Source organism: Perissodus microlepis, chromosome 9, assembly GCF_051167445.1.
Source record: "Perissodus microlepis isolate ML-2025 ecotype Zambia chromosome 9, ASM5116744v1, whole genome shotgun sequence".
Classification (NCBI taxonomy): Eukaryota; Metazoa; Chordata; class Actinopteri; order Cichliformes; family Cichlidae; genus Perissodus; species Perissodus microlepis.
In genome coordinates, this window is record NC_140469.1 from 17,724,854 (window position 1) to 17,751,003 (window position 26,150).

The window sequence follows — 26,150 nt, forward strand, 5'->3', positions numbered from 1 at the left end:
AGAAACACAGAGTCTTCTGTATCCTGCCATTTTCACTATTTTACCTCTCAATCCACTTCAAGTTTTGAAGTATTAGCAGTTGATATATAATATAAATTAATTTCTAATTCCTGCGCTATGCATTGAAAAAAAAAAAACACGTTTATATATCCTGTAAGAGTTGATAATATATTTCCAAAGCAATATCTTCTCACTATACTGTACATTCCTGTTCACCCTGACCTGATCCCCAACTAAGTAAAATTGCTGCACTGTATTTTTGATTATGTGTGGGGTTTTTTGTTTGTTTGTTTGTTTGCTTGTTTGTTTTTTATTACAGGAAAACTGTTAAAGGTGACCCAAATATTTCACTGGATTCTTACTCTGGATCACCCTCACTCTTCCTCCTCTGGCTCACAGCCCAAAGAACTGTATGATTTCTGAGAAAATCTGTGCTTTGAATATTCTCAACTTTGAACTGATATTAATAATAATGAAGTATATTTTATTGATCCCCGTGGGGAAATTACTCTCTCTGCATTCAATCCATTCACTCAGTGAAGCGGTGGGCAGCCACTAACCAGGCGTCCGGGGACCAGTGTGTAGGGATGGTACCTTCCTCGGGGGTACCTCAGCGTAGCTGTTCATTGGAACCGAATCCCCGTCCTTCAGATCGTGGGGCGACCATGCTATCTACTGAGCTATCCCGGTCCCGGCTTTAAACTAAAACTGCAAAGGGTGGCACAAATATTTTACTGGATTCTTACTGTAGTTTACCCTCACTCTTACCCTTCCAGCTCACAGCCCAATGAACTGTATGGTTTCAGAGAAATTTAATAGTAAACTCTATCCAAATTACATTGGACAGAGTTTACTATCCTGAAGTGTTGTTCGTGGCTGAAAGGTTGAATCAGTTAGAGGCAGAAGGAGCTCTGCTGCTTTACAAGTGTGGAATGAAGCAACTGTGATGAGTTGTCACCTTTTGTGGCATGCTCCACTCCCACTGGTAAGCAAACTGAAGAGGATCACCACTGATGCAGGGGCGGATCTAGAGAGCTGGCATGGGGTGGCATGTGCCGCCCTAAAATGATCTCTTAACACTCCTAATGCCACTTTAGCTTTGCATATGACAGTGTTCTTTATTAAAATAAGATAGCATTAACACTTTGAGCCCAGCAACAATTACAGCTGAATATACATTCTAAAATTGAATATATTGCATAATTGCACCCCCCTTCCACCATTAACAAATGGTGTTATGAGTGTTGTGTGTGAGTGTTATTAACCCTCTGTGTGCTGCAACTCCAAATCACATGACCGACATGTGAAGCTGACATAGCAACAAGCTGCAGCCACCCCGAGTCTCTATTTTAGCTCGTGATGAAAGTTCTTACTTCAAAGTATCAGTTTTAAAATTTTAATGACAGGCCACTAAATCCAGAGCTATGATAAAATTTTTTTATAAGCGGTTAAAAAAAAAAGTAAAGAAAGAAAAAAAGCCACCTCTTTCCTGTTGGTGGAAAAATGTACCATGTCGACCTATTAAAAAAATGGCAACATGCGGGATTTGGTTGTTGAGGAAGAGGGGAAAGTTTGGGGAGTTTGGGCAACAAGAGCTAACGAGTGAGAGAGTTTTGAAATGTTAGATAGCTGTGGAGTTGTGTTGGGAGTGTGTAGTTAGTATATTGTGTTGTCTTGTGTAGTCAGTGTGTAGTCTAAGAAGCTTCTTTAAGTTGCTTGAAGACTGGATGACTGAGAACCTTCACAGACATGGTCAGTGTGTAATGTATTTGCTGTTTTGTTGTGTGCCAGTGAGGTTATTAATGAAATAAGACAATTTGCAGGTGCAAAAGACCTCAGCCCAACAAATGATGAAAAACATTTGTTCATGACAGGGCAGATTTCTGACATTTTGTGTAAATGTAGGCAACAATTTGAATTTTTCTAACAGAAAACAGTGTGAAACCTAAGTTAGACTTGTGTTTGTAAATGAATCGCCCCATGTTGTGTAGCTTTCTGGATTTTATACTTATTGGGCTACATATTTATTTATTATTTTTTGTAAGTGAGATGTTTAATTATGTGGGATACAGAAAATAATTAAGTTATAGATTATATTATGTGTTTAAAAAACGCTTTGATTTTTCCACCTCATTTGATTTCCATGCCACCACAAGAAAATTTCTCTAGATCCGCCCGTGCACTGACGACACTGCATTGGTTGGGCGTATTGCAAATATTTCAAAACTGGAAGTGGATCGAGTAGCAAAATAGTGATAAATGGCAGGATACAGAAGACTCAGGTGTTTTTAAGCCAGTCGGCACCCATACCGTAATACGCGTAAGAGGTGCGGCTGGCTTGACCGTTACTTCACATGTGAGTGCTGCTCACTTGACCGCAGTCTAAAGGGAGCAGAGAAGAAGAAGATACTTAGAAGTGATTTGAACCGATTTCAATAAAACTAAACTAAACTGTCGTCCTAATATTAACACGAATTAGTACTACTAGTACTACCAATAATAAATAGTTTAAATTTACATATAAAATGCTAAAACGTAATTTCCGGTCTAGAAGGAAGTTTGGTTGTTGCTATAGCAACCCCATGTAAGAAAACATGGCTGACAAATTATGAAGTCATCGCACCAGTTTATACATTACTTAATCTAAGCTACGAATATATCTCTTTCTTACTAACACCTCTGTAACATTTGGCATGATCCATTTAGCTACAGTAGACGTGTCAGCTATGGAAGAGGAGCCGGAGACCAGAGGAAAGCTGCGGGCTGACCCTTCTGTGAACACTCACAGACCCGCGTGTGGAAAATCCCAGGTAAGATCCACCTGACACCTTTAAATGTCTAGGAAACATCAAACTAATGATAATAATACTAATGAAAAAGCTAACTTCTCTTTCGTTGTATCCCAGAATATTTCTCGTGTACTAGCAAGCATCTTTAAGCATCTTTACACAAACGACATAATTAGAAAAGACACTGTGTCCAACCTAGTTCAAACAAAACGTGTACGAGGCAGCTATCATGACAGATACGTTGAAGAACTCCAACAGGTAACCATATACACTCATCTACAATTTATAAAAAAAAAAAATCACTGTCAAAAGTCAGCTGAAGAATAATACAGTGTTATTTTTTCCCCTATTGCCACACAGGTTCATTCGGAGTATGAACAGCGTATTAAGCAGGTCGACATGCTGGACAGTCACATGATTCAGGCCAGTGCATGTGCTGCAGCCAAAGAAACCCAGGCCTATGAGAGAATGAAGGCGACAGCAGGAGATGTCTGTGAACACCAGGGACTGCTTACAGGTGAGATACTTTTGAGATACTTTTGCTGTAATATACTGGTGTTCCTGTCCCTAAATTTATGGCTCAGAGGAACCCAACATATAAGATGTCATGACGCTGGTGGCATTCAACAAGATTTTAATCATGAAATTACAAACAAGAGGTGGGAGCTCCGGCTAAAACAAACAAAAGAGGAAGAAGTCCATGAACCAACCACACAGCGGGCTATTGGATTCAGGCTTCTCTCCTAGTAGTTTTTGTAAACTAGAGTAATAGAAACGCAACAGAAAACAGGTCTGCTGGTAACTCCAAACTCAACTATACTTAGTAAACAAAGCTGATAACAGAAAGATAAAGTCAGTGCTCATGGAGTTGAGGGATGAGGAATGAGGGACCAAGACACTAGTTGCTGACCACCACTGCGTTGTCTAAGTTTATATGTGTGTGGTGAGCCTTCTGCAACCAATCGGCACTAAGAATAAATCAGAGAAGTGAGAGAGTAGTAATGAAGGTGAGAATAAGAACACAAAAAGATGATGAGGGTACTGATGCACTCCATTGTATCTCTGCACTCATTTACCAAAGAGCTCATCATACTTGCTTAATCCCACCATCTACATGTGTTTATTTGTTTTCAGAATGCCTCATTTGATTTGATTTTTATACCTATTTTCAGTCAAATCAGCCTTTTCCTGGTGTGTGGATGAAGATCTTCTTGAAATGAATAATCTGATTTCCCCAAAGGATTACTTGGCTACACAAAAACCACACGTACGAGCACCAGCAGCAGGTATCTGACCCTCTTTAACATTTATCTTAAATTTATTAGTTGCCAGTGATTCAGTGCTACAAACTTTCTTTTCTTGTCAGAAAAGTGGAATCCTGCCAAACCGACCATTGCCTTCACCATGCATGTGTCCCGAAAGCCTCAGGATGATGGTTACACAGTCATTCGCCGCCCAGAAAAGACGGGCTTTGTAGACATCCAGTTAGACCACAGTGTGACCTTTGAGTCCTGCTCAGACACCCCAAGGAGGAAGGAAACTCAAAGGGAGGTGAGGAGATTGATAAGATCTTTATATTTCGCTGCTGATCCCTTTTTCCTGGGCAAAGGTCGAGTAGGTATTTTAATTCAATTTTTGTGTTTCTTCTCCAAATACAATCAAAAATAATAATGATTGGATAAAAAGGTTGATAAACAATAGCAAAAAAAGACAACCTGGGAACAACGCGCATTAAAATTCAAAATATAATTGAATTGAATCATCTTCCAAGCCAAACCAGACCAAGCCTAAGCCAAAATGGAAGGGTGAGCCAAGTGTGAAGGATCGAGCAGAGGGCTGGGAGAAACTTCAGAAGCTGAAAGATCGACAGAGCTTCCTTCGCAATCCGCGCTTCCTTCCCCTAAATTCACAGCAGGGCGGCACGTCCCTCATCAGGCCCAGAACCAAAGGGAAGGCAGAGCCTGAGAGCAAAGGTGCTAAAAAGAAAAGGTAATTAAAGAGAATAAAAGGCTTTTTAATAATTTCAAGGAACATCCTTATCATTTTGTGATAAGGAAGCATGTACAGTTAAGGCACATTGCTGATAGGACATTTTTGCATGGGAAATGCAGGAAGCTCAGGCAAGACAATCCCCTTCAATATCCACAGCAAACACGAGTATCATTTACCTCAGTGGAAAACAGCTGTACCCCCTTTGTGCCATAGCAGAGATGTGTAAGTTGATACTCTGAACATGATGTAGTCTCATATAATGTAGTCAGGCTGTTTACATCAAATGCACGTCCCCACACTCTGCTAGACACACACAGAATCAATATGTACTGTACATAGATAAACTCTGCTGGTACAGCCAAGCGTCTCTAAAAAAAGACGAGCTGACTATTATGTGTGTTGTGTGTTGTAGTGTGACTGAAAGCCACAACTGATTGTTTCCTATCTTTCACTTCCCGTGAGCCTGTCTTTATTGTGAATACACACAATGCTCAGTTGCGATTGTGTTTGTACTCTTACTTTGAAAGCCCCGCCGAGGAGCCGATTCCAGTCTTCCTAGCAAAACCTTCAGTGGTGGTTTTCACCAACTATAGTGTGGGAAACATCTATGAGGTGTGTTTCAGAGCTTTTATAACCAGACAAAAACTGAATCCTCCTTTTTCTGTGAATTGGTGCACTGTAACAAGCCCTTGCCCTGCCCTTTCCTGTCTCAGACTACACTGGAGCTTAAAAACGTGACTTCTTCAAGCCGCCACATCCGAGTGATCCCTCCTACCACTCCTTACTTCTCTATTGGCTTGGGTGAGCTCCTTTTGGTTCTGATTGGATGGTGCATATTTTCTTGTTGTTGATGTGGTGAGGAAATAAGCAAGTGTGTCAAAGTGTAAGTGACTGCATTAAACAGGAATGCCACAGAGCTTTAACCACAAAAAAAGTTTTCATTTTGGAATACAGTTTTAGCATTCCAGCGGAGACAGCAGCTCCTCTGTATGCCAATATTAACCTCACATGTTTTAACTTACACTAAGCTATCTGAAGATAAGCAGTACCCCACAAAATTCAGAGTTGCACAGTCATAATGTAAATAGGGGTTGTCATTGTGATATGTTTTGGCAGGGAGATTCCCTGGTGAAGGGGGCGTTGTTGCCCCGGGGATGAGCTGTAAGTACACGCTGCGTTTTGCTCCAGACTCCCTGGGAGACTACAAGGACTTTATAGTGGTGGAGACCCAGGCGGAGGGCCCATTTGTGGTACCGATTGAGGCATGGAGACCTCCTCCTGTTCTCACCTGTATGTTTTCACTGCAATCTGCCCCACCAATATTGTTGTTATGCACATTAGTTACTTCATTTGCCGATGTACTGCTGATATGCTTCCCTCTTATTCTTCAGTACCAAGAGTCCTGGACTGTGGTTACTGTCTCATTGGAGGAGTCAAGTTTGTTGAGTTTCTGTGCCAAAATGTGGGCCTCAGCACTGGGACCTTTTGCATTATTCCCAAGGACGAGTGGCCAGCTTCAAATTTTAGGGTAAAAAACTGACACATATAAATATATCAACGTTTTAATTAAGTTTTTCTGCAACCAAACAGATCAGTCTCATTAGCTCCAATTTTCTTTATATAGTCTTTGGCCAGAACATACTTTTCTGAGCAGCCACCCTTTGCTGTCAGTCCCTCCCTTTTTGTACTGGAGCCAGGAGAGGCCACTGTTGTTGAGGTGAGTCTGGATTTAAAATCAGGTAGAGTAATATGTTAATTCAACTCTTTTTTTGTTTTTTCCTTTCAGTTCCCCCACCTCTGACTTCTAATCAGCTGACTGTATCTATGGAAACTGAGCATGTAAAAAAAAATGTGTTAATGTGGGTTTACAGGTGGTTTTCTTTCCAACCACCGCTGAGAAGAGCTGCCAGGTTTTCACTGTTGTGTGTGACAACTGCCAGGTGAAAGACATTTCCATTGAAGGTAAATCCCAACAAGAGGCATTGCTAAGAGCTATGCTCCGCAATAAATTATGCATTGTGTGTAATGTGCGTTTGCTTCTCAGGTGAGGGCCAGCTGATCGCACTGGAGCTGGTGTCTGTGTCTGGGGGGGAGGAGCCTCCTGTGGTTGGAGAGGTGCGTGACCTTACTGCAGAGCACTTTATCCGTTTCAGCCCATGCAACCCTCACTCTGTGCAACAGAAGAAGCTTGTCATCAGAAACAATGTGTAAGAGTCTCACGTCTCATGTGTTTTATAAGCAAATCTCTTCCTTTTCAAATTTTTGGCCACAGGGTAACATAAGATAGGGTTCAAGCACCCGTACTAGCTGTATTAACATTGCTGAAGTTTCCCGGATGGAATAATGAAATGCTAATAAACTCTGTTTCTGACTCTGTGTTGTTGTTTTTTGCAACAGCAAAATTCCTTTCAGAGATCAGTAAATAACACATTTTATGTCTGTTTCTTTCTCCTTTCTTCATCTCGGAATAAAGCCACTTGGAGCTTCCTTTTCACTGGCAGATCATGAAGCCCAACTTGCATCCTCTGCTTCCAGGGGAAAGCCCTGATGCCACACATATCCAGTTCCACTTGGCCACAGACGAGGTTTTCCATGTCAGCCCCTCAACAGGCATCCTGGCTCCCTGCCAGGACCAAGAGTATCTGCTCATCTTTTGTCCTAAAGAGGTAAAGAGGACTCGGGATAAATAGCTTAAAAAAATTAAATAAATCCAGCAATCATTGTATCATTATGGTAAACAATGTTGCATTTCTTGAATGAAGAATGTGTTTTCTCAAGTTAAAGGATTACCACAGTGTCTGCCACTTAGTCCTGAGAGACATCCCCCAGCTGCCACCAGAGCCTTCTGACAGCAGGTTGATAAATGTTAATATAACAAAATAAAATCACAAGGTCTCACACATGATGCTTACTAAACAATGCCTGCCTTGTTCATTTTTTATTTTTTTGTATCTAACAAATTGTATAATTTGGGGAGATATAGCGTCCTTCAGCCCGTGCAGCCTGGCTCCAAGGTAACAAGCGTCATCATCATGGAGATAGAGGTCAAGGGGTCAGCGGAGCCTTATCAGATCTTGCTGGAGCCTTACGCCATTGTGATCCCTGGAGAGATTTTTATTTGCACACCCGCTTCAAGGCAGTTCAAGGTTAGTTTCTAATAGTGGAGTTAAATCACGTCATTCTGCGCCCACATCGCTATTATTAATAAATTTATTGTTTCTGTGTTGTACGTGCACCAGATGTGGAACCACAGCAAAACCTTCATCTGTTTTCAATGGGAGAGAATTAACAGCAGCTGTCATGTAATAGAAGTGGAGCCATCGTCTGGCAGAATAGGTGCATTACAGAGTTGATCTGCTTAATGGTGCAAAAAAGTATAATTTTTAAATGTTTATATCTTTTTTGTTTTTTGGCTTGACAATTCTTTACTGGGCCGTATCCAGAGGAGAATGAATGTTTTGACTTCAGTCTTACTGTGACGGGAGGGAAAGCAGAGAATATTGTGACCAGTTTGGTTTGCCACATACAGCACCACCATGAGCCGGTCACTCTGGCTGTAGAAGTCTCCTTCAAAGTAAGATTCAACCACACAGCATAAATGCATTACTGTAGCGCATTGACAGTCTATTTTTGTGACATTACTATCATTTGGTGGTGTTAAACAGGGCCCCACGGTGACTCTCAATGTGCCCAGCATTGACTTTGGACCCATAAGACCCACAGAGCAGACTCAGACCACCCTGCTCCTTACCAATACCACCCAGCTGGAAGCCTCTTGGATCCTGGAGAGCAAGCATCAACACTCACAGGTACATAGGAAACACGATAAAATGAAAGCTAGGCTGACTGTTCATTCTGTTCATGAAGTGACTCCATATAAACAATCTGTGTTGCTGCTTAGATCTCAGTTGAACCCAGCAGGGGTCTCTTGCCTCCCTTGGCCTCTTGCAATGTGGACGTGCTCTTTAAGCCACATTTCTGCCAGCTGTTTGAAACTGAGCTGGAACTGACTGTGGAAAATGGGACAGGATGGTAAGGAAGCACAGTCACATAAAACAATATGATTCCTCCTTTCAGTCTAGAATACGATCCACAAAAACCATATTAACCATATTAATAAGATGTGAGTAAGTAACAGCACTACCTGTGTGTTCCCTACAGTCACCTGTCAGTGCGAGCAGACGTGCAGTCGTCCCACGTCTGTCTTCTGAACTGCACGCTGTCCTTCCCTGAACTTTATGTTGGAGCTTCTGCCACAGGCACCGTAACTCTTTTCAATCAGACCCTGCTGCCATCACAGTTCAGTTGGCTGGTATGCAACACAACATTTACTCTATTAAGTTGCACTAGCGTATGCAGGAAAAGGTTGTTTCAGTACATATTATTAATGGGAAATAGATCTTTCTCCATGGGCATGTGGGCTGTATCGAGCTTGTCTTTTAATAGTTATTGTTGCTTTGAACAGGCCCAGCTGCAGGGCAAACAGGCTTCACTGTGTTCAGCTACCTTTGACCCCTCCTCTGGTACTCTGGGACCTAATGTCAGCATGGAGATCACAGTGACTTTTACTGCTCACACAGACGTAAGTGCTAGTTTGCAGCATTTTTTTGAACACACCTAAAGTTTGAAAGAAAAAAGTCTCACCTTTTTTCTTCTAGCTCGAGCTGACCGAGGTTGCTGCTGTCTGTGAAGTCCAGGGAATGAACTCCCCTCTTGTTGTTGGAATTGTGGCCAAACCCAAGAAACTCAGTGTGTCTTACAGTGTGCCCGGTGTCTGGTAGTGAACTTGCCTTAAAGTCTTGCATCTAAAAATCCACTGCATCAAATAACTCCGTTTCAGATACTGGAAAAACTGTTTTTTCTCGTTCTAGTCCAAATGGTCAGAGTCCTTCAACACCAGTACTTGACTTTGGAGATGGTGTCATTTTGAAGAGTGCTGTTAGCAAGCAGTTACTGATAACCAATCAAACTGCTATCCCGGCTCCTTTTACCGTAGAGGCAGAATATTTCACCTGCCATGCCTTGAAGCCAAATAAGCAGCCAGAGAAAAGGTGAAGGGAGCTGAATTATTGATCAAAGTATAACTCTGCTTTGACAGAAAATCTGACACTGGCTGCATCTTAATCGCAGATTTGCATACGTCACGAATCCGCTCCACTCTGTTCAAGCTAAGAAAGCAGAGGAAAAAGCACACGAGGGTATGCATCATCTTTATATCGTGCTTTTTGATATAAAGAAACAAGGAACTGATTCTGTTTATTTGCTCGTTGCCAGAGTTTGTGAGTAGCCTGCTGGCTCATGGAAAAGGTGCCGCTTTTTTTGTCACGCCAAACACGGGGACACTCGGAGCGTTTGAGAGTCGGGCTGTGGACGTGACTGCCTACACTGACATGTGGGGGGAGTACACAGACCACCTCATATACAAAGTATGTTGCCACAGTTTAAGCTAATAAATGTGATGTAACTGATGTAATAAACTGGATATAAAACATGAATGTAGCTACTAAGTCTGAAAAGGTAAAGCCATTGTAGAACTACCTTAAATCTGCATTTCTTTTAATGGCCAGCAGGTGGCGACACCTGTTTTCTGCTCTACGACCTCAGAAAACATGTTCCTGATGAGTTTATGGTGTCATTTAGTACACACTGATGTTCATTTTGTAAACTGTGCATAAAGCAGGGAGTGATTGTGCAGTGTGTCTTGAGCTCTATGGTGAATCTAAATGGCCTCTTTCTTTATTTTAATTCAGTACTTTATTTTTGATCCAGGTGGGGGATCTCAAGCCTGTGCTTATTCCCATCCATATGACAGTGAAAGGCTGCCCCCTCTACTTCCAGATGACGGGCCCACGAGCACAGGATCAGAACCAGGGACCAATCATACAGTCTGTTCCACAGTCCTTTTCCCCAGCTATTTATACCTATATTTGTGTATTTTTAATGAGCGGCTATCTCATTTAATGAGAAATACCTCTCCTCATCATTAGGTTTGGCACTCATGTATCGGGTGGTGACACCGTTTCTCGTTCTCTTCGCATCAACAATCCCACCATGTTTGGTAAGTGTTCTCAGTAAACACTGTGTGCTGGAAAAGGACTTAATGACCCTCTCGTTTCCTGTCTGCAGGAGTAACTGCATTCCAGCTTATTACTGGAATAAAAAATATCAAATGGGATTTATAATAGAGCTTAATAGATCGATGTAAGATGGTACTGGGAAAACAGAGCTTCGGCTTTACTGGTAGCTGCTGTTTTGGCGCTTTTAGGTGTTTTCGAGTGGCTTTCGGTGCTTTTGAGAGTGCTGTCCTTGCCATTGTGAAATCCTATTATCTGCTCATCAGTCAACTGGAAAGCACTTTGAATTGCACTTGCCCGTAGGACATAAATACAGCTTGAAGAAATAAGTTCTGAATGATATAATGTAAATGTCGGCTGGGTGACAGATATTCGTTTGGACTGGGAGACTTACAACGTAGATCAGAACGACGGTAAACTGCTGGACTTTGTGGTGGTGTTTGGAGACGCTTTCCCCCTTAAAGATGCTGATGGCAACGAGGTGCTGAGCAGCGCACTGAGGCTTTCTAGCCTCAATGAAACAGCATGGGAAAAAACACGCACCACAGTTTCTGAGGAAACAAGTGCTTCTCTCCAAAGCTTGACTGTGAGTATATATTGAACACCATGATGCAGATGCTTAAAGATTTTACCACACATCCTGTGGGAAAACCTCATAAACGCACATTTTCTTCTTTGAATGGCTCGACCTAGCTTTCCTGTATTGATTTCAGGATGTGGAAGAAGAAGAATATATGTCTGAAGATGAGCGTGGGGAAGAAGAGGAGACTTGTCTTTATCCTTCTCTTGGAAAGAAAAAACTCATATCTGTCCACATCAGGCCTCACATGGGCAACCTCTCAGATTACCCCTTCTGCATCACACCGCAACAAATAGTACGGTCGGAGGATTTTAGCCACGTGCTTGTTGTCTGTTATTTCATCTGAGTAATGATGCTTTTCTTTGTAAATCTCAAGGTGATTCCAGCAAAGAGCAGCAGAGCCATCCATGTGTCTTTTACTCCTTTGACCCTTTCTGGGGCTGCTCGTAAGTCCAGATGTGTCGGCTTGGCTCTGGGTTTTATGAACCTAGACTCCGAGGTAAGCTGTTGTGATTCGATGTTACATCCTGGGAAATGCAAACACTAGATAACTGTGATCCAGCCTAAATCCTTATACTTTATTGTTGTGTGTAATTCAGCTGGCTGCTTGTGTTCCCGGTAAAGTTGGGAGGGCTCAGGGTTTGGATTTAGAGCCTGTCAGAGTGGATCTACTAGCAGCCGTTCAGACTGCAGCGTAAGCAATTATATTCCTGCTATTTATCCCCACCCGGACACCTAATGCATCCTGCTCGATTTATGTTTCTTAAATTAAAATAAGCTGAGGTTAGGTAAAAGCAGCTCAGAGGTGGTCTGATTAAGTTGCATATCTTCCTCTTGACTTCCTGTCGCTGCAGGCTTTTAGTGCAGGCGGAGGAGGACGACGGGGTGCTGGAGTTTCGTGCTTCGGCCGGTGATTTACTGATGGCAAACTCAGACAACGAGGTAGGTCTGAGAAGTGTACAACACTAATCAACAGTGCTCTGACATGCAAGTGCACACATGAGATGTTGATCCCAAGTTAATTTTGAACAGTCTATTTTTCTTTTTTTTTTTTGCAGATAGTAGTGTGTGAATTTGACATCACACAAAGCTTCCAGCTGAAAAACACTTCAGAGATGCTCCTGCACTTCAGCCTGGGGACTCAGCCTCCGTTTTCAGTGGTCAAACCAAAACCCAAAGGCCTGACCAGCACCTCCAGGAATCCTCCGTCTGGCGACAATCAGTCTTTAGTGCTTAAGCCACAACACAGCATGCGGGTGAGATGAGTCACGGATGCAGCAGCATCATTAGAATTTGATTTACACAATTATTTGTAAGTGTTGTCCTCTTTTGTTTAAATACTAGGTGAAAGTGGCCTTCCACTGTTCCCTGCCTCTTCTGGACCATGTGGAACAGACAGATGAGGAAATCCCTCCTGGGGTGAAGCTGATCCACGGTGCGAACGGGCAGATGAAGCTGAGGTTCGAGCAGAATCTCCTGATTCACTACAGCAACAACACCCTGCAGGTTAGGGACATCTGTTCAATGCGTGTATAACAGCTCGGTTGGGAGCTGCTATATGACCTCACATAGTCTATTTGCTCTGTGCAGACGGTGCCACTCTGCGCTCATCTGGATCTTCCAACACTGCGTTTATCTGCTGTCAGCGTCGACTTTGGGCTCTGCTATGTGGGCCAGACGCAAACCAGAGAAGTAAATCTGTACAGCTGTGGAGCCCACATGTTCTGGAAATCTATTACAAGTAATCACAAATCAATCAGTAACTCCTTTGTTGCCTAGAAATCTTTCTATGTGAAGCCCAAATTGCTTTGCATAGCATGTCAGCCCTACTCGTGTCATTCACCCTGTGCAGAGTCAGTTGAAGGGGACTCCCATGTGTTCGGAGTAACACCTGACTTTGGACTGCTCGGGTCCAAGGAGCACCGCGTCACCAGCAGCAGCCAGTGTCTTCAGATCAGCTTCACTCCCGGGTAATGCAGCAAACCATCGAAAGAATTTTTACTATTGAAATCGTAAACAGTAAAAAATACCCAGCTAGCTTTATGTAACGCGTTCAAAGTGTGGTTATGTGTGTTTCAGTGATGACAGAGAGTTCAGCACTCTCCTGGTTATCCAGTCTCCTCTCATAAAGACGTCTGTCACACTGCAGCTCCAGGGAACAGGATCCTTTGATGAAATGTACAGGTCGAGCTAAATAAGCTAAAGGTGTTGAATCTCTTTATTTATAGTTGATCTGTAAGAATATAAATAAATATAAAAGGTAATTTCTCTGCTCTTCTTTTATTCTTTATGTACAACGGCATTAAAGTGCTTGCAGGGAACACGAAGTCATGACTGTTTTCATAAAGACATTTAATTACGAAAAGATACAGACAGAAAGATGCAGCATGTTAAGACTCGCAGTAGCAAACTCAAACTTCCTGTGTTTAAATATTAATTAAGAAGTGATTTATCCAGTAAAATAGCAATGTGGCTTCTGTTGGCACATAGCCTTGAGGCCACTTCATTGTGAAATAGCTATATAATAGCTACATTCACATGTATCATACAACTCCAATTTAAAAAAAAGTTAGTAAACTTCAAAATCTAAATAAAAGGAGAATTCAGTAGTTTGCAAATGTTCGAACCCATATTTTAATCACGACAGATCATAGAACAGGTATGAAATGTTTAAAACTGCAGCAATCCACAATTTTAAGAAAAATATTGGCTCATTTTGAATCTGATGTTAGCGACACACCTCCAAAAAGCTTGGACAGTGCCGACAAAAGGCTGAAGAATTAAGTGGTTCTAAAAAGAAACAGCTGGAGAAACATTTTACAGTTAATTCGGTTCATTTACAGCAGGTCAGTATCGTGACTGGGTATAAAAAGAACATTTCCCAAAAGCCTTTCAGCAATCTGAAAGAAAAACCACTAAACAAATTGCATCTACAAATTCTGAACACATTTCAGAATAATGTTGCACAACTTAAAATTGTGAAAATTTTGAAAATCTCATCATCTACAGTAACATAATATCATCAAAAGATTAAGAGAATCTGAAGAAATCTCTTCTGTGTTTTTTTTAGATGTCTTATGCAGTCTGGAAAATTTGAGGCAGCAGCTAACCCTCCATTTTAGTCCCAGTGGACCTAAAAACAATGCAAAATGCCAGAGAGACAGTAGCCAGAGCAGAAAACTGCCAAAGACACTAGAAAAGCTTTGAACATTGCTTTAAAAAAGACTTTCCCAGTAGTTTAAGGGTTCCCTGAGGTGCTTCTCTTACTGACAGAGAGGCCTCATTGATTCCCAACAAATCGATATCAGCCACAGTTTGCATGTGCATTTTTTTGCATTTTTCTAGGAGACCACTTAGCAAAATGTAAAGACTAGAAGGATAAGCGCCAGTATGTAAACATGTTCATTAAACATATACTGTATTCTAACTGGTTTCCCCAGCACTCGTAAAGGCAAAGGCTGGTTCAATACTCAGCAATCAGTTTAAAATTCATTCCGCATGGTTTTTTACACATGAGACACATGAATATTAGTATGATTTTAATATTTCTGCAGATGGCCAATAGACAAAGGTTATGTTATATACTATGACCTATATGTAAGCGTATATGACTCAAGTATATAATGGTATAGTATGTGGTTTGTCTCTGGGGAACCCTCCTGATCTCCAAAATTCTCTCAGATGATGCTAGAAAAAAAACAAAAACAAATAAAAAACATGTGAACTCCCCCACACTCACAGGCTGTGAGTGTTCATAACAGCTGCGTGCCGTGTTCATCTGCAGCACAGTTTAGCATCTACAAGCACTCAAATCCATAGAGAGATGCAAATGTCCAATTGATATTCATTGCACTGAAGCAGTCTTACAGAGAGCAAGGGCATGTCTGATCACAATAAAACACTGCTGTTTGGAACTAATCTGATGCTGGGCCCAAGGTCAGTTAAGCATTTGTCATTCTGATTGTCTCCCTCCGGGTTTTGTTTTTATGCCCATTGTAAATAATTTTTGGTACACAGGTAGCCTTTTTTTCCCCAAGATACAAATGAAATGCACAATGCAAATGCTCAGCAATCAAATGAGAGGCAAAAATAGTCAGTGATGTGTGGTTAAGTAGAGCATTTGATCATTTAGTGAGGTGTAATACTTATAATCCAGTTAGTAATGTGCTGCCATGTGTGTGTGCTCCTATTAGCTGACATGCAGGGAAAAGATACAGATTATTATCCATGCTAATGGTAAAATAGTACCACAGTGTTTGCAGATGCAAGTGTTCGTGCTCTTTATCTGACAATTTAAAATGCTCAAATGGAGCTATGATGACAGTCAACAGGCACTGTCAACCCACTGAGATCAAGTGAGGGGAGTTAGAAACACTTCAGCTGCACTGATGAGGCAGGCATGTGTGGAGAACTGATCACTGCCCCACCACCACCAAAAAAAAACCCCCAAACCAAAACTTTGCCAGATTGATCTTGAAAAGGAGCTTTTTATTCTCAGTGGGATTTTTACCTGGATATGAAATAGTTCATATCATCCCAAATATCAGTGTTTTCCAAGTCTGGATGGATAGAAAAAAAGACTTCTAACAGCTTAGTATGGATACAATGAGACAAACACTGCTGGCCTGTCTGCACACCAGATGTGGAGTCCTGACAAAGCAGCATGATATGAAAATTTGACATATTTCTAATCAGACTCATGCTTGCTCATCTTGCATAACCTTTAAAGTGGCAATCCTCAACCCATCAACAGCTGTGTCACGATTTTTGTCCTTTCTACCGCATGCTATGTATCGACATACGGATACAATTAAAATCACACACTGTAGTTAAATAAAGGAAACAAACAGGAGGGGAAAAAAGCATAAATACTTCCCCCCCAAAAACAATGACATTTGGATTTTAGCTCGTCTTCCTTTGGTTGGGATGGTTGAAGTTTGTCCAATCTGATTATGCCTAATGCCAACTTCATAACCTGCTGTGTCCACCATATTGCTCACTACATGTAAATGTATGAATCAATACCAAGACTGGTATTGGTATCTGACTCAGTAGGATTGATACTTTGTTTCTATCTTCTAAGTTCAGCATGTAGCTTTAATTATGTCACAGTTATAGCGCAACAACACACAGCAACAGAAGAGGACCCACAGTGCTTTAGAGACAGGCAAAATTTAAAAACTATGTAAAATTCAGTGTTTTAGTGGTAATTAAAAATGTCACAATTTGCAAATCGATGATGATTAATCTCACAAGTCATAAACACTGCCCTCCCCTACACAAGCTGCTGTTATACGTTAGGTTGGTATCAGATCAATACCAAAAACTTGCAGTATCTCCCAGCATTAATGTACGGTGGCCCGGAGAGGTCAGCTGCCTTTATAAGTTAAAAGTATTGACATTGCTATCATCACTGCTGCCCCATGTGTTTACTTGGCATTGAATCGATATTTGCAGTATAGCACAGCACCTCCGTCCACCTGAACTTTGCGACACAGAGCGTAGGAGCACAGGACAATATGTATTTGCCCCTGATGTCCACGGTGTGGCGGTACTCTCTGAGGTTTGAAGCCGCTGCCGTGGAAACACACCACCGGACAGCGTCACCACTTCCTGGAGCTCACGTTGTTGCTGACATCAGAGGCGCAGCTCCGGGGTGAAACTCGGCTCTCTCGCTCCTCTCCGTAGTGTGTGTTGAGACAAGCAAAGCGCAGGGCGAAGAAGAAGAAGAAAAAAACTTTACTCTGAAACACATCGGCCACTGCAGGTTATTCCCCTCTGTCCACTCCACTCTGGATTTATGCACCTCTGAAAGAAGAAGAATATCTTTGCGCCTGAGTGCAGCTTGTTCTTGTTGTTATTTCTGCGCTTAGTCCAGAGCGCAGTTTCCGGATATCAGCTCACTGTTTTTGGAAGATTTTCTCCGCATCTGTTAGGATTTTTCCGCTCTTCCTGTCGCGTGTCTGTGATAACTTACAGCCCACAATCAGTTCATTTTCAAAAATCCTGCAGCCGCAACTGGATCATGGATACACACAGATAACAAGGTAAGAACCACTGTGGGGTTTCCCCCCCTTATTTGGGAGCACCGCTTGTTACTGTTATTTCTCATTTATAGGAAATAAAACTCCACGACAGTACAGTAAACTTGCAGATATTAATTATGTTATTATAGGTTCTTTTTAAGTGAGTGCTCGTAACACAAATCACGTGCAGTGCATTTACAGGTAGGCCTTCCTGCAAGTGGAAAGTGTTAGTTGGAGAGCCTCCAGGTGATTTCAGTGCGGCTGTTATGATGCTGAATTTGGATTTGGACAAGGAAAGAGACACGATAAAGTTTTAAAGACACAACAAACTGTTTCTGTTGCAACAAAAAGAAAATAGTGGGGAGGGGGGAAGTTTGCTTTTTGCTAAGTGGTCGTTTCCAGTGCACAGCACTGGATTGAGCAACGTCTGAGGACATAAATTGCATGTCTTTAGATGTGACTGATTGCTGGAAAGTCAGTGCCATCATATGTGATTGTAGAGTCATTCATAGCCCGTGTCCTTCCCCTCTCTCTGCTGTCAGTTTTCCAGTCCTCTGTGATTCACTGTGGTTACTTTAGCTGGTGTTTTTCTTGAAAAGAGGAAACCTCTGTGTTCTTGTCCTGAAAAGTCCTTCGTGTGTTACTTTTTTTTGTTTCCTGTCCTTTTGTTTTCGGTTTCCAAGAGATTTTTCTGCCTTCCTGAGGCGGTGAGAAAGCGACGAGGATGCAGGTGAGCTTCATCCAGAGATGGCAGAGCTCTGAGATGATGCGCTAAATTAGATCTAATGAGGCCACCGTCTTCATCAAATCAAATCAATTGGAAGTGCACTCACGAGAAGGAGCCTGAGCGGCACCCTGATGGATGAGTTCATCATCGCCGTGGCGTGCCCTGGAGCTCAGGAATAGCCTTAAAGTGAGAGTCAAACTGTCAAGTGGAAACCACCCACAGATATGGCTGGCGTGCCTCTAGCAAAACAAACCACTGTGCTGATAAGAGGACAGAATCCCACAGTGAATGGTGCCAGACACAAACGTGCTGGGTTATTAATTGCATTTTGATGGGACTAATGAGGACAAAGGTCAGGGAGGGGGAAAAAACAGGTGAAAGTCTGTTAAGCAGAGTTTCACAACGTCTCATTTTAATCTGAAAAACCTTTGAGAACTGCATGGGAGTATGTCATGTGCAACAGAGTTTGCTCATGCAGATTGTATTATTATTATTATTAATATTAAGACCCCCCTGCAGTTTACTTATGATAAAGTTATGTTCACTCCTTTTAACATCATGGTGTCACCTCTTAGTGTCACACGGGAGGCTTTGCCGGTCATTAGTTCAGCATCACGGCCTCCTTTACCTCACGCTGTCCGCTCCACGATGACCATAAACCCGTGCTATCATATGCTGAATTCACAGGAGCTTCACTGCTTTCCAGATGCCCACTGAGGAAAAGCTGGCCTTTCAAAGGTTACTGTGAGAGAGATGAGTACAGAGAGATGGGAGGATTGGTTTCTCTTGAATCCTTGTTTTTTTTAATATATATTTTTTTATATTGCTTGATTACCAGCTGTGATAATATGGCTGCTGTTGTTTTCACCGAGTGTTCATGCATGTGCTATCGAGGCAATGTTGTCCCAGTGGCACCGAGTGTGGCGGGAACCTACTAGAGCAAAATGGCCTGTCAGGGATTTATTGGTATTTTCTTAGGTGTTTCTAATAAGACAACTTTTCCCTTTGCAGACCATAATGCAGAAACTGATGCTTGTCGTGACAATCACATAGTTTATCCAGCAGAGCTGCTCAGAATCCTGTGTCAGTAATACACTACAGTAGGGCTGTTCGATATAACGATATATATCGGACGACGATATAAAAACGTCTATCGTTTCATTCGTCTATCGTTTGTTTCGTGGTGTCGCAAAATAAACTGTTTACGGCAATATTTTTTCATCGTTTTGATGGTCACTGTAGTGGCTATATTAATTTCTTAAAGTTCTCTCTTTCTCTTATATTTAATATAACCACACTACAGACGGACAAGCGCCTGTTTTTATGCGTTGTCGTTAGCAACAACGATGGTAAAACCCTCGCGCGTCCGCTTGTTTATGTTCCACATAAACCTTTCACAATAAAGCTCAAGATCCTGTTGAGACTTTTCAAAATAAACTGAATCACGTGAAAGAGTATGCAGAATATTTACGGATGAAAAGCAAAAAAGAGCCGTCAGGTGCTAAAAAATAAACCTTAGACTCAAACGTTAGAGCAGCCTTTTCCCGCAGCACGCCATGTAATAAATACTCACAAAGAAACGGCGACCGTTACAACTTATGTCTAAAAACGTATGGTTTCATGCATCGGTTAAAACACTCGACTCCAGGTACACGACGCCCAGCTGGAAACACTTCACACAAGTCGAGCTGCCCGAGATTCACAGAATTTACAGAAAATGTTAAATTTTTGTGATTTATATCGTTATCGGACAATAGATGTCTTGTATCGGGATATGAGATTTTGGTCATATTGCACAGCCCTACTCTGCAGTGAGTCCTTCAGCACATGTTGCAGAGTAGCTTCACAGCTGAGCAGACCATGCAAAGTCAAACTGTCTTCATGGTGAATCGCAATCTAGTTTGTGAAGTGCAGTGCTGCAAAGTTAATAGACAATAACTCCATTATTTGTTCCTATTTCTATACAACTCTTTTATACTGTATGTACAGTACTGTGCAAAAATCTTGAGCTACCCCTAATTTCTTGATATTTTGCAATGAAAGTGCAGCGGGGGCAGCAATCTATTAAAATGCGCAAACATGCAAAAAAGTACTGTAAATAGTCACTGTTGTACCTGTGTCCTGGCCCCATCTCTACATATTGACAATTTGAACCAGAGCTTTCAAATTTAGATTCATCACTCCATCAGACCTGTTGCCACTGATTTTTCAGTCCAGTTCTTGTGTAACATAGCCTCTCCTCTCCGTTTACCTTACTTAAGAATGGTTTCTTGACAGCCACTCTTCCACTGAGGCCATTTCTGATGAGGCTTCAGCAAACAGTAGATGGATCTGCTCAAGGTCCAGATGCATCTCTGAGGTCACGCGTCAGGTTCTTTGATGGATTTGTTAAAGACGTGACTTCCTGGTCATGTTCATCTGCTGTAGATTGTTTTTACTTCTGCCGCTTCTTGTTTTGTCCTCTTCTTGTCCAGTTTTGTCAAAAATGTTTAAGAACAAACTGCGCAACATCCTGAATTATGCCAAGTTTTCAGCGAATGACTCGTTTGGAATCACTTTCTTGGTGCCAAAATACTATTTTACGCCTGTCACACTGTGTTATCTTTGGCATTTTATTGTGAATTCAGCTAAAGAAAGGGGAACAAATTATGTTTTTCCAGTGTGCTGGTAGTAACAAAGTAACAGAAGATACCATTTTAAAATGTTTTTCTTTACTAAGTTATCTGTTATACTGTATGTATACAGAGTGATTCATAGGTCAGTGTTAAGTGATGTAACAAACAAAAGAAATTCTTCAAGTACAAGGACTGGACTGAAAATCTGTGAAAAAGCACCAATGTCTTTAAAAACTTTAAAAAAACTTTAAAAGGCTTCCAGAAAGCCTGGAGAACTGTTGCTCTAGACCACTTAAAAATTACAAGAAAGCCTTCAAAGCAAAATATAAAGAAATGAGGGGTATTTTGTGCAGCACTGTTTAAATCTATAAACACCAGATGTAAACAGATCAGTTTCAGATGTGTTTCTCAAAAATCTGGTTTGACTACAAAAACCAACTGTTGGTTTGGCAGCTTTTATAATATACATTTAAACTTTGAATGTATGAAGTCAGAGTTTGAAGAAGGTTGTAGTCTAAGACATGGATACTGTGTGAAGACTGATGGACCAAAAGAGAAGACAAAGAAAACCTTTTTCAGTTCAGTTAATAGAAAGGAGTGCAGTTTAAAAATGTGGAATTGAGCTTCGGCTATAGTTTTGTCCTTTTGATTTCCATCATTCTTTAATGGACTCCCCATAAAATCTGAGCTGAGTCCATGTCTGTCAGATTCACTTGAAAGCCAAAATCCTGGCTTTGATGCGCAGAGCAGAGAGAAAGTTTTCAGGAGCACTGCAGTTTTTATTTAAGGCTCATAATAAAAATGTTTAATACCAACACTGTGACTCTTTCTAAAGAAGTTTAAGTGAACTTGTTGGTCATGTTGGTGCTGTGAAGTGTAAGTCACCATGCTCTGCCAGGTCTTTCTAGTAGATTGGTGAAAGACATCATTCAAAAGTAAAAGACTCATAAAAGCGTTTCAGGCTTTGATGAATCACTCTGAGGTTGAATGAAACAAAGACGGTCTCGTCTGATGTGACTAAAAAAGGGCTTTGGCCTGATTTCTATGTACTGTATTTGCAAAGTGAAATAAAAGCCACATGGATTTCGCCAACTCTACGGCAAAGCCTGATAGTGGCAGTAACATATTTCCACGGCAGGAACTCGGAAGCAGATCCAAACCAAAGCAGCATATATTCAAATATACAAAGAGATCATGCTTAAGGAAAAATATACAGCCTCAGTGGAAAGATTGACTAAAAATGCTTTAGTGGTTTTGAGACTATTTTCTGTCTTTACCCAGCCAAACCCAGACATCCATGAAAAATCTGTAAATCGACTTCAAGATAACAGTTGTTGTTGAGCTCGTGTTAACACGTCATGTTTAAAGAACACAGATTGACGCTGGACAAATACAGGTGTGTAGTGCTTCCTTTGCCACACATTGCTAAGAGTAGCATTAGCATTAAGTGCTGCTAGTTTGCATAGATAAATTTAAGCCTCTTTTCATTCATCTGGGACACAGTTGCAACATGTTAGGACATGCTCTGTCACGATGTAGCTGCGGGGGAAAAAAATACGACTCTGATCCAATGTAAAGTGAGCCGACGACAAGCAGATATATGGACAAAGTGGAAGGACTTAGTCTGGGTCAGCTTACTTTATCTGTGAAAGTGCAGTAAGGTCCGGTCCCCGCTGCTCCAGAAACCAAGAGGAAGTTGTCCTGATTGAGCTTTGTCTGCACGGCTTGTTTGACCGCAAGGACGATGCCGTCAGCAGCAGCAGAGCCCGAGGCTGCAAGGACAGGCGGCCAGAGAGCAGAAAGTCTACATACTAGGTCATACATGTTGAGGCTTGTGTGTACACAGTTATATAAAATGCTACACAAGGCAGGTGTCATTCTTTTCCATGTGTAATGGTTTATCCCTATAAACAGAAGTGAGGCCAGTTTGCAGTTTGTTGCAGAGATTGCAAATAAAAATGACTCGGGAGACTCTTGGAACTTAATTATCACTTTGCTTTTGGATTCTTCACTGTCGCACTTATTTAGCCTCTGTGAGCATCAAATGCCCAGAACCGAGACGCTCTTCATGGATAAACAGCTTGCTGGCAAAGCCGAAATGCTTCCTTTAGTCTTCCTGAACCACAGCTGTTTGACATTCTGTCTCGTGAAATGGGTTTAAGTCCACGAGCTGTCTCTGCATGACTGCCTGTGGGTGGAGAAACACAATGAATCAATGTGCTTGTAACAGCATGCCACCTCATAACGGAAAATACAGCTTACTTTACAGATCGTACAGATTTCTCTCGGGTGGTGAGTAGGGGTCTGGTGATCCAGGGAGTGGATGCATTGTGGATGGCAGGAGAAACCACTCTTTCTTTTGGCTATTTTTAGCCACTGCTGTGCGGTTGATGATAATGGAGGGCAGATCTACTTATCTCCTAGCTAACAGAGCCATCACTATCAATGAGGAAGATCATCTTACGCTGGAATCTGATTGGTAGCACTGGACTGAGTGAAGATTAAACACTGAGCTCCACTTCATACACCTCTTTAGGTTCTGGTTACACGCCTTTCTCCCAACATTTGTACTGTCTTCTCAGATTGCCGCAAACAGAAGTGACGAAATGAAAGTTTAAACTTTCAAGCCAGCGTTCGACCTGGCAAACATGCTAAACCTTGATTGGTTCCAGATTTATAAAGCCTGACGTTTTCTGGTAATGTCTCTTTTATACCATTGGAAACTGACAGTGTTAAGAAATTTTGGCTTCAGGAAATTGATATAATGTTGACCTTGCATGCTGAAAATGGTATGCTAGCTTTCGGTGGTTAACAGATCATTTTAACCATGCACATCATCTGTTACCTGTTGCGTTACATCAGTTTTCCCCTAGTTGAATGTTCCAAGATGGTGTGATAAAGGGCTGCATGACTTTAGAACAGTGATATTCATTCATACAATGAAAATCTATTGGTTCTTCTGGAACAAAGTGAGCCATTGCATAACAACTGAAGTAGAATAAACAAAGATGACGATATCGACGTTGGCTGTTGGGCAGATTTCTATTTTTAAGCTTCGGTGTTTGCCTAGAATTTCGCAATCAGTGCATTCCTATGTAGGATGAAGGGAAAGCTGTTGGGTTTTGCAGGTTAAATGAAACTTTTAAATGGTGGTGCTGCATAAAATCTGCTTGTTTTGGAAGTCCTTTTTTATAGTGTCAACGTAAACGTTTCAGTCTCCATCTTAGATGCTTAAAATCGTGTGCAATACGAAGCAGTGGGTCTGAATGTGAGACTACAAGCTCCTTGGCTAAGCACTTAAGTTAGGCTTAAGTTAGCCACCGATCATTTGGTTTCACACCATGATAATCCTTTGTTTTGTAGTCATATGATATGACCAAGATTTATAAAAAAAAACTACTTTTTGACCCAAAATGAGCAACTGGTAAGGTTCATAGTTGGTGATTTCCCCTACATTTTCTCTCTTAATAAACCTTCTATCGCACTCATTTGTGCAAAGAGATAAGTTTAGTCATTGACCTTCCAGTGCAGCGTCTCTAACTGAACATGCATTTGATGTATAAATAATGGCTTCACATCCAACGGGAAATTTCCTTTATTTGAAATAAACCGTAGATTTAGTGCAGGAGGACAGGAAAAATCCTCTTCATGTGCTGTAGGACACAATCATTAAGCCTGTTGTTCCACTAAAGGGCTTAGATCTCTTCTCAGCAATAACTCTCCTGAGACAAAGAAAGGGGAACCAAGGTTATGATAGAGCGCTTAGGCCCCACACAGAATGACATTCTCCCACCCACACGTGTCTTCCACCACCCAGAGGTCCTCAACTGTGTCCCTGCATAGAAATCCCTCAGTGGGATTATTGAGCAATAGGACATAAGGTATTGTCTTACTTCCCAGAATCAGCAAGCATAACCCTCTGACTCATGCAGGGTGGCCACAACACAATCTTGGCAAGCGTTTAGCAGACAGGACACCCCTGCTGCTGACCTTTTTTAAAAAGCGTAAGTCACCTAAATAGCCACGTCTCGCTTAATCACCCTGCACTTCCTGCGGGAGTTGCAATTCAGACGGTCCACCGGGTATTATGATGTCAGGCTTGCGATGCATTGTGCGGTTTCATTAACAGTAAAAGATCTTTGTTTTAACCTTATTTTGGATACAGCGACCTCCATTACGACCTTTGCTTTTGTTATAACAGGTAGTACTGTTGCTACACTGTAACAGGACCTTGGATGTATTTTGTCCACTGTTGCAGATCTGTTGGCTTCCAATAACTCCCACATAATTTGGAAATCATTTAGCAGACTCCTGAAACTTGAATGTGTAATTCATCACTGCCTGTAACATCTTGCCTGGATTAGCTGGTGTCACTTTGATTACTTGCACAACATAGGCGGTTTCACGTGTTTCATATCAAGCGTTGTTGGAACTGAAGGAAAAAATGGATCGGAAACTGTGGAGGTATTTGGGTTTGACGGTGTGTGTTATCGTTGGATGTCTCTTTCTCCCTGTTTCCATTCTTCAATCTGACCTGAGCTGACCGTATGATGAGAAATATTACAGGAAGAATAAAAGGGACCAGAATAGCCTGGTGCTTTGCATATCTTCCACAGGTATACTGCCACAACATTCCTATATCTCATCACTGATCACTTCCTCTTCTGATGTCTGTGGATCAATTTCTTGTTCTGTGATTGTTGGAGAGTGGAAACCCAGCACCCAACCCCCTCAAATAAGAAAAAAATATATCTAGTGGTTGACCTCTGAAATGGTGATTTCTCTGGGACTCCATGTCAAGAGTGATCTCACATATGAGATCATGCTGCTTTGGCTATCAGGCAGCTGGAGGACAGACCTCCCACTTTCTCTAGTCTAAATTAGGAGGGTGTTTCCCTTAGAGATGTGGCCCACTTAGTTACTTAGTTGGAGAGTGATGTCATAGACCTGTAGAAGGTTAGTGTACAGGCTTGCGGTTGAAGAGTTTAGCTCTGCTTTGTTATTTCTCTATAAAGCGCCGTCCTCTTATGTAGTGACAAAGGAGTATCTAACAGTGAAACATTAGCCTGCCTGACTGCTGATTTTTCCCTCCATATCTTGACGGTGGAGTGCGTCACAGTGTTTCAGACACTTCTGGAGCATTTGCAGGCTCGATGCATGCTTTTCCTCACAGATCATCTAGCGCACAGACTTGACAGTCCCCTCTCGTAAGACATGTGGCTGCTGAGCAACAAGAGCGAGCGGCGATTAGCATTTGATCTTCAACAAGCGGGGCTGTCACATTGCCCGCCTGCCAAGAAGTGTGTGGAGAACTGGGCTTGCGATCAGTGGGTACCACTAGCCTGGC

General features: G+C 41.8%; 2 protein-coding genes across 3 annotated transcripts in view; both read left to right on the plus strand.

Moving 5' to 3' along the window:
* The first annotated feature begins 2,579 nt into the window (after positions 1–2,579).
* Positions 2,580–13,699, plus strand: dlec1 (DLEC1 cilia and flagella associated protein). Its single transcript, XM_084939377.1, has 38 exons — positions 2,580–2,810; positions 2,907–3,047; positions 3,150–3,306; positions 3,962–4,075; positions 4,156–4,340; positions 4,561–4,778; positions 5,309–5,393; positions 5,495–5,582; positions 5,898–6,071; positions 6,173–6,309; positions 6,406–6,498; positions 6,653–6,743; positions 6,826–6,988; positions 7,255–7,447; positions 7,560–7,636; positions 7,765–7,927; positions 8,021–8,117; positions 8,225–8,355; positions 8,447–8,590; positions 8,683–8,813; positions 8,943–9,093; positions 9,247–9,363; positions 9,440–9,558; positions 9,653–9,832; positions 9,912–9,979; positions 10,056–10,207; positions 10,551–10,666; positions 10,769–10,839; positions 11,224–11,441; positions 11,569–11,730; positions 11,812–11,934; positions 12,035–12,129; positions 12,290–12,377; positions 12,494–12,691; positions 12,780–12,941; positions 13,026–13,176; positions 13,288–13,405; positions 13,515–13,699. The coding sequence occupies exons 1-38, from the start codon at positions 2,694–2,696 to the stop codon at positions 13,627–13,629; spliced, it is 5,103 nt and encodes a 1,700-aa protein (XP_084795503.1). The 5' UTR covers positions 2,580–2,693; the 3' UTR covers positions 13,630–13,699.
* A 3,382-nt stretch (positions 13,700–17,081) lies between these two features.
* map3k22 (mitogen-activated protein kinase kinase kinase 22) overlaps positions 17,082–26,150 on the plus strand; it is a 38,439-nt gene continuing 29,370 nt past the window's right edge. For both annotated transcript variants that reach the window (XM_084939378.1, XM_084939379.1), the window contains exon 1: positions 17,082–17,482. The gene's annotated coding sequence lies outside the window, so the exon portion shown is untranslated. The remainder of the gene's footprint in view (positions 17,483–26,150) is intronic.